At 40.5% G+C, this 9,115-nt stretch overlaps 1 protein-coding gene across 1 annotated transcript; it reads left to right on the top strand.

Moving 5' to 3' along the window:
- The first annotated feature begins 512 nt into the window (after positions 1–512).
- smco4 (single-pass membrane protein with coiled-coil domains 4) lies at positions 513–8,987 on the top strand. The gene is made up of 2 exons (XM_084419208.1): positions 513–653; positions 8,600–8,987. The coding sequence occupies exon 2, from the start codon at positions 8,665–8,667 to the stop codon at positions 8,842–8,844; it is 180 nt and encodes a 59-aa protein (XP_084275334.1). The 5' UTR covers positions 513–653; positions 8,600–8,664; the 3' UTR covers positions 8,845–8,987.
- The last annotated feature ends 128 nt before the right edge of the window (positions 8,988–9,115 follow it).

The raw sequence follows: 9,115 nt of genomic DNA, 5'->3' as shown, positions 1-9,115 counted from the left end.
ATTTCACGCAATTTTGCCTTTATAACACGCAATTTATTTCACGCAATTCTGACTTTATAACACGGAATTGCGATTGTTTTTTTCCACACAATTCTGGCTTTATAACACGCAATTTTGCGTTTATTTCACGCAATTCTGAGAGAAAAAAAAAAATCTAAGAAAATGTTGCAATTACCTTTTTTACTTTTTATTCAGTAAGCTTCCATAGTTACAGAGATAGCCTAGGTGTGATTTCTCAATTATCACATTTTATTGATGCAAGTAAAGTAGTGGGGGCGTTTTATGTTTATATAAAAAAATAATAATTTTACAGCCCTTTTTCGGCCAATGTGTATTCTGATCTGTTGGTCGTCTCCGTGTTTCCCCCTGTCGGCAGCGAAGAGTCACTGTCACTACAGATGTTTTCTTTTTTCTTTCACATCTTTCCCGTCTCTCGTGCCCCCGCAGAGGGAGAGCGCGCGCGTGCGTGCTCCTCCTCCTCCTCCTCCTGCGCGCGAGGCTCCAGCTCTGCCACGTAATCTCGGTCGAGCCCCCGCTCACTCACTCACTAGAAACCTCCGGGAACCGTGACAACGACTGCGGAACACTCAAACACACTGTACGAAACACCTCCGGGCGGTGCGCGCGGGTGTAGCGGAACACACACTGTGGCGGTAAGCGAAAAGTGCGTGGAAGTGTCCCCACGCGCGCGGCGCGAGTGCACGAGACGCAGTCCACATTTAGTGCATTTTTAAAGCGCGAGCACAAGCAACAGGGCGATCCATGTGTGCGAAGTGGGATCGGATACTTTTCGAGTCATTTGCATGCAACAGGTCGTTGATTTGTTGGCTGTAGCAACTCGTTTCATTGTAAACACTGACAAGCAACTTCGACGCAGAAGAGAAACTATGAGGCTCACGCTGTCAATGCAGTAGTTTTCTAGTATGTTCAATAGCAGCCTGGTCTGTGAGCTTAACCGGGACGCCTTAGCTTTTCTCACGGCCAACTTCCATGCGTTTTGAGCAGTGATTCTGAGAACTGTAACTTTTTAGTCGTTATTATTCAGAAAAGTTCAACAAGATGTCACACACACCACCTGTAGTGCTGATTCATAATGTGACTTGCAACAGCATTTATTCACAGTATGGCGCATGTCGTGTTCATGTTATGATGTATTGTGCTTGGTGGGTTTGGGATGTTGTATATGTGTGTTATAAAGTGAGTTATAAGGTTTGTTCGGCCAAAAATGATGTCATTAATCATGTCATTCGAAACCCGTAAGACAAAAATAAAGATCTTTTTGATGAAATCTGAGAGCTTTCTGTCCCTCCAGTGACAGTCTACACAACTACTAGCTTTCTGAGGCTTGAAAGTGGTAAAGACATCATTAAAGTAATCCATGTGACTCCAGTGGTTTAATCATAACTTTATGAAGTGATATGAATGCTTTGTTTTCGCAGAAAAAAATAATCCCTAACGTGCATTCACAAGAGCACCGTTGTATGCACGTTGTTTTGATGCGAGAGCAGATACGTGAAGGTGTGTAGATTAATATTTTGTAAATAAAGTGATGCATTATGTTTTTTTTGCGCAAATACAGCACTCGCGTCGCTTCATAAAATTGAGGTTAAACCAAGAGTCACATGGATTACTTTAATGAAGTCTTTTTATACCTTTCTGAGGCTTGAAAGTGATAGTTGCATAAACTGTCAATGGAGGGACGTAAATCTCTTAGATTTCATTAAAAATATCTTAATTTGTGTTCCGAAGACGAACAAAAGTCTTAAAGGAACACGCCGACTTTTTGGGACTTTAGCGTATTCACCGTATCCCCCAGAGCTAGATCAGTCCATACATACCCTTCTCATCTCCGTGCGTGCTTTAACTCTCTCTGACGCACCCACCGCTAGCCTAGCTTAGCACAAAGACTTGAGGTATACGGCTCCAGCTAGCTGCTCCCAACATTTTCCTATTTACATGTTGTGATTTGTATAGTCACAGTGTGTACTTCAATTTATGAACTAACCCTTTAAGTTAATCTAGGACATTATTTACTGGTTGTCCACCAACCTTTTACCAACAAATTATGACATGACAACCCAGATCAAATATGGCGATGCTTCTTGATGGTCCGGTATATATTACATCATTTTGACACTATTAATAAAGGCTTTAGTCATGGATATTTTCTGAATAATTGAGTATACACTTTTTTTCAAATTGGCTCATTTCAATGAATCACTCCAACAAATTGGCCTGATTGATTCATTAGCGAATCACAAATGAAACTCTGTTTCAGTTCCAGAATCTGCCAATGGTTATGGCATTAGATTTGAGCATCATATCAGTTTACATGTAATTTGCTCTAATTAAATTGTATATCAGCATTTATATATAGAAGTATCAACATCAGTCACTGAAAAACTTGTCGACTGCTTGTAAAGTTACACAACAGAGCTTCATGTCCCAGATTACCCTAATTCACCTAAGCTGGTCTGCAAAATACTATGAAAATCGGCTTGTGTGTTGATTTTTTGAAAGTGCTTTATTTAATTGAAAATGTGGTTTTATTCAAGCGTGTAGTTCATTATGACACACACGTAATGTGTGCACAAAATCACACAATCTTAAGATTCAGGATACAACACCCAGTTCCTGTTTGCCTGGGTGGGAATTGTGGTTCTGTATGTGTGTGCGCTACTGCATTTTCACATTCAGATTTCTTACTCCTGGCCTTTGCTCAGTTTCCATGACTACGGGTGAAAAAACTTACTAAAGGTGTGAAGCCACAGATATAGAGCAATATTTAGGACCTGAGCACCAATGGTGCATTTATTATTAATGTATTATTTGTATAGACAGCAGTGTATTAAGTGTGACATGCTACACGGGGGTCTCCAGCCTTTTTTCATTTGAGAGCTACTTTTTAAAAATGAAAGTGGCCGAGAGCAACTCATGTAATACAATAAATAAATCTCTTAAAGGTGAACTAAGTAACTTTTTTACCTTAACTGAACAGCTTCGGAGTCATTGGAATGGTTATATTACTTATTTCGGGTTGAATGGTGGTCGTTTCGCACCCCCCTGGTGCCCGTGAGCGGAAAATCCGCACTTGCAACTTTGAGCCGGCGGGCCGCCGGCCGCCGCGTCAGGAAGTATCGCGTGATATCAGGTCTCGCGATGTAAACAATTGCTTTACGGCCAAAAGAAATCTGCTCAAATACTGTCATTATTGCGCTCCCTCACGCTGTTCGAACCCGAATGAAGAAGACGTTTTAAAGAATGTCCCATCTGCTTTGATGTCGTTGATCTACTAGCCTCTGGTGTCTGAGAATCGCCAACGAGTTTTTACAACAGTGTTGTGAAATATCTATTCCGAAGCTGTGGGGGGAGCTCTAGAGAGAAACCTGCGAGCAAAAAGCGAGAATACAGCGAAGAAATCCCGAAACTACTGAGCCCCGCTTTAAATAATCCCTGCGTCCCAATGTGCATACTATCCACCCTATCTGCCCTAAATAGTATTGACAATTACTAATGTCACATACTATTTAGGGTGGATAGTATGCACATTGGGATGCAGGCAATGTCTCATAACTCTCATATTAACAACTACCCAAACTGTTTTAGATCTAAAAGAGTTATTGTCACCCTTAATTGTCAGCGAAAAAAAAGATTTATAGAAAATTGTACTTTGCATATTATACTGTAAAAACACAATTATTGTTGATTTTATAGTGCATCATAACTAGAGATGAAATGGCATGAAAATTTCATTTCATGATTATAGTGACCAAAATGATCACGGTTATCACAGAATCCTGTTTAAAAAGTACTATTACTACACAATAAAATCAATTCACCATGTCGAAAACCAGCAAATAGCAAATAAAATTAGCATATTTCAGCCTTTAAATCGTTTTTATAAGTCAAAAAAGATAAATTACTGACATTTACAATGCACACTATATTATATAATATATATTAGCTTATCTTTTATTATTAATAGTAAAATTCGGTCCGATTTTCCCGTGGCGTCTGTCGTTGCTATGCAACCATGCACTATGCTCTCCACAATGACAAAAAAAAGTTTTAGTAGTTAATGTATTTCCTCCACCGAAAAACGCTTGCTGTAGCTCTGCTACAAGATTTATTTACGGAGAAGAGAAAAACACCCGTAGTGTTTGGGTGCACCCCCATCCTTCATGTTGACTGAGCTTTCAATGTTGTTACGGAAAGGGTGAAGCTGATTGATTGGTTCTTGTCACATGACCTGCATTAGACGCATTCTGAAATGTTGAGATATTTTCATCTCACTGCGCCTGGAAAAAATTAGCGCGTCGCTTCAATTATTTGAAATAACGAACTTGAGCGCGCAAAAGACGCGATATGTGAACGGCCCCTTGGCGACCTACCTCCAATCAGGCCACGAGCTACTGGTAGCTCGCGAGCGACGTGTTGGAGACCCCTACTCCATATTAAACATTTTTACTATTAAACATTCAACAGTTGTTTTTTAAAAATAATTGTCATGCATGCATAACTCATTTGACATACTACAAAATTAAATTATCACTGCAGAATCATTTAACAAAAACAACTTTAAAGATATTAAAAAATCTCAAAATTGAAAAAGTTCATCATGGCACATTATATTATAAGAAATCTTAGCAATCTTTTATCAAAATATATCAACTTACTGGTCCTCAGATTTTTACAGTCAACTCCCAATGAATGAAATCAACATTAACATTGACTAATATTAAGAAATGCTGTAGAAGTATTGTTCAGTGTTAACTAATGTTAACAAGTGACACCTTATTGTTGAGTTTACCCTAAAATCGTTTTTGTTGTTATTTTTTAGCTATATATAAATAAAAGTTCCGAAACAGGGATTTAATTTGTTACATTGTTGCATTTTCTTCTTGGTTCAGATCGCTTTCACACAGCAACATTTGAAAGTGTTCCAAAAATATGTTTATGCAAGCGAGAAAAGCTGCCCTCTTATTGGTCAGATTTCACCTGTTTGCGTTCCTCTGCGTCATCCATCAAGATGGATAAACAAGTTCACTTTATTTTAGTGGCTTTATTTGTAGCTGCGGCTACACGCAAACACTTCTAATGCAGTTAGAGCGGGAATCAAGGCTTCGTCAGGACAGCATTATCGCAATGCATGGAGAAGAGCAATTAAACAACATTTTAAAGGTAGAGTCGGCAATTTTTTTCATAAACACTTTTTGTTATACTGGTCCTAAAGTCATTTCACTCGGCAGCCATCTTTGAAACGCCTCTCGGGGATGCAAGTGCAGCTCTCTTCTCTTTGAATGGGGAAACATCAAATTCTTTAAAACTGTTCGCCAAGCTTATAATTAAATTTCAGATTTGAAATCACCAATGAAATCTGACAACAACTGTCTCATAAAATATTTTCTAAACACTCGAATCATGATAGAAAACGTAATTTTTCAGGCTGGATCAAACTCATGCGCAGTGCGTCTGACTGTTTCTATGGGAACCGGAGCTTCGCAGCTGCAGTGACGCGATGACTTTACCAATCGGCGATTGGCTCTTATTTAGAAGGCGGGATTTATTCCGCCATATTGAGCATTGCCAGAGAATGTCTAATAGGCCTATGTCACACTTCCTGCTTCCGGAACGCGGAGTAGGGATTCAGAACTTCCGGTCAACAGTATTTCTCCATAAGGATTTAGATTATCAGCCATAATGTCTAAACCATCCGAGGTAGACTGACCACGAGCTATGAGGTTGTGAAACGAATGTTTTTGCTCCTGTAGAAGCTATAAGTTCGTATGAAATCAACCCTGTTTTAAGAAAAACATGTTTTATCCGCGATCTTATGAAAAAAAACTACACTACCCACAATCCTAAGCGTAGCAGCAACGTCTGCTGATTGGTCCAACTCCCTGTTACCATAGAAACGTTTATCTTACTGACGAACAGCCCGCCGCTGTTGTTGTAGTGTACCGGGTTGCTCTGCGTCAGGACGTAGACAGCCATTCCTCAGCTTTCACGCTTTTCCACTTGAGAGTTTTCATTTACCATCCGAACCACATCGTCATATGTGACTTCAGGCAGGTTGCGGAGATATTTGGTCCAGCGGTATCTATCGGACTTCGCCATTGTAAAGAGCTAACCGGAAGAGCCGTATCCCTACTAAAAGACGTACTTCCGGTCTTCAATTTTTTCGTGACATAGGCCTATAGGAAGAGAATAGGCTCTATGCACGATCGCTTCCGCGTTTTGTCTCAGCCCGCCCAGTTACATCCGGTGCTGCGTCGGAAGCCGTTTTTGCATTAGGTGGAGATAATGGCAAATTACACTCGCTGTTTACAAGAACTTCCAGCGGTTAACGTCAATGATGTTAACAATATTGTGAGGCAGTTAACTGTCACACATAAGAGTAAGAAAGAGAAGTTCTTTAAATTATAAATTTCGAGCTACATCAACAACTTTGAGGGTGAGTATTCTCTCATATCGTGCGAAATCCGACTAGCGAATCAGTTTCTAAAATCGTTGTCTCCGTTTCTGAGAAAATGAATTTTATTAAAGTTTTGCCGCTATACACTTCGCTATAGAACGCGCTATGCGGAAGTAAAGACGCCGGCTGAGATCCTACCGGAAATACGTCAGCAGCGTTCGTGCATAGAGCCTATTGGCACTCTCTGCTTACTTCCGGTCTCTGGACTGGCTGCAGTAACACGTCTCTGTCCATGCGGGGGCGCTCGCAGGCGAGTGCAGAATGAATGGAGGTCTATGGCGAAAAACCCTCAAAATCCACTTTTCCCAGGATATAATTTTTTGTCTAGTAATTTGAATGTTGTATTCGAAAGGAGATGCAAAGAAATTACACATTGCTGGGTGTTAGATTTTTTAGAGCCACTTATTTGGTTTAAAAAGTCTTTTAAAATGTCAATGACGTCAGAATGCTGACGTCATTAGCAGAATGCTAGCGTGTTATGGGCAACAACAACTCAACCTGTAAGAAATCGAAAAGAAATAAGTACTCGTTCATTCAACTTTCGACCTATAACCCATGTTGAACTTGCAAAACCTAAAATAAAATCTGAGATTTCTCAACGGCAATCGGGTGAAAGAGACACATTTAGCCGTCTAGCCCCATAGACTCCCATTCAGTCTGCACTCGCCCGCGATCACCTCCAGTGGAATTCTAATGGAACTGCAACCAAGATCGATACAATGGGGCTAATAGGAAGTGCCAAGGCTCTCCGTAGACGGGCTCTGGCATTGCACTTTTCCCCATTCAAAACAATATGAGTGAAGCCTCTTGTGTTATTCTATAGTCTTTGGTACAATTACAGCTCTGCTCATTATTATTCTTATGACGCTTATCTGCTCTGGCTTTTCTTCACCTGCGCGTTCACAGCTGAAGAAGAGGTTGTTATCTAGCGAAACGATAGGTCATTTTAATTTTTTTTTAATAATTTATAGACTTTTTACCTTCAATAGTTCGGATTGAGCTGATCAACAAACGGACAGGGAACTACGTCATCACGTTGAAAGGTCACGCCGGCAGAAGTACCGCCCCACTGTTTACAATGCGACCATACTTAGGAGGATAGTTCAAATAGTATTGTTTGCTATTATATATATATATATATATATATATATATATATATATATATATAGTAATAGTATTCAGTGAATATGAATATGAATAGTATATGTATAACATTCTGATGAATATGAATAGTAGTTCAAATAGTATTGCCGGCGCCGGCGTGACCTCTCAACGTGATGACGTAGTTCCCTGTCCGTTTGTTGATCAGCTCAATCCGAACTATTGAAGGTAAAAAGTCTATAAATTATATATTTTTTTTTTAAATGACCTATCGTTTCGCTAGATAACAACCTCTTCTTCAGCTGTGATCGCGTACAGCCCGTTTAAACACTTCAAAGACTGTTGAAACGGCATTGATTTGGACTTAAAAACGATGGTAACCAATGAAGTCCATTGTTAGAAGAAAAATCCAGAAATGTTTTCCTCAAAAAACATAATTTCTCTCCCACTGAGGAAAGACATGGATATCTTGGATGGCATTGGGGTGAGTAAATTATTAGGAAATTTTCATTTTGGGGTGAACTAACTAATCCTTTAAGATGGTTTGGCTTTCAACTGCGATAACTAATGTGCTCACTCACAGAATCAGACACTGCTGATTTTTATAATATATTTCCCGTTGTGAAATTATGATACCGCTTGGTTCGTTGGTCCATTGGATCATGTTGCTTTTTTGACCTCAACCGAACCACCTCGTTCAGGAACTTTGGGCTATCTGGAAGCGATTCTCTTGGCGTGATTGCCGTGTTTACATATGCCTAAACTAACTAAAATAAAGGAGAAAACGCACCAGGTTCCGCAACAAACGCTCTATAAACGAGCCAGGTGTGAAAACGCCCTAAAACTGAATTAAACGCCAACAATATAAAGAACTAGCTAGGTTAGTTGATTATCTTCCATAGATATCGCCGTCAGTTCGTACTACCATTAACGCTTTCTCCGACAAGCGGATGCAATGAGACCTGTTTTTCGGTTTGTTCATGTGACTTTTGACATAAAGCCATATTGTACATGTTTTCACAGGAGGGAATCTTTTGGGTTTTTATCTGGGATCGCCGGTAACCCGCTGTGTGGATACGCACTGAGCCATGCGGCAGTTGAAGGGCAAGCCGAAGAAGGAGTCGTGGAAAGACAAAAAGGAGCGCAAGCAGGCCATGCATGAGGCCAGGGAGCAGGTGACGACCATCGTTCTACCGACGCTCGTCGTGCTCGTGCTGCTCATCGTCCTCTTCGTCTACGTGGCGACCAGACCCGGAGCCATCGAGTAAAAAGACTCCAAATAGCCAAATCCCCCTGTCCTTGTCTTGTCTCTTTCGTTTTCCCTTGTTCTTTCCCAATGCCATGAATTGGACACAATCATAAGGATGAAAGGATTGATAAAGGAGATGTTTTCAGTGCCATGTTTGGAGTGTATTGATGGAGTCTCCCGCTTTGGCTTCCAGCAAGAGCGCCTCTCCCAGCCACCAGCGTTCGTGTCTGTGGAGGCCATGTTGGCTCTAAATGCATTTACAGGGTTCCAGTTTCATGCCAAAGCACCTG

The sequence above is a fragment of the Rutilus rutilus genome (assembly GCF_951802725.1).
Source record: "Rutilus rutilus genome assembly, chromosome: 9".
Taxonomy (NCBI): Eukaryota; Metazoa; Chordata; class Actinopteri; order Cypriniformes; family Leuciscidae; genus Rutilus; species Rutilus rutilus.
This window is presented reverse-complemented; position numbering and strand designations above follow the sequence as displayed.

Coding starts and splice junctions, on each gene's coding strand:
- smco4 (XM_084419208.1), top strand. CDS start 8,665: ATGCGGCAGTTGAAGGGCAAGCCGAAGAAGGAGTCGTGGAAAGACAAA.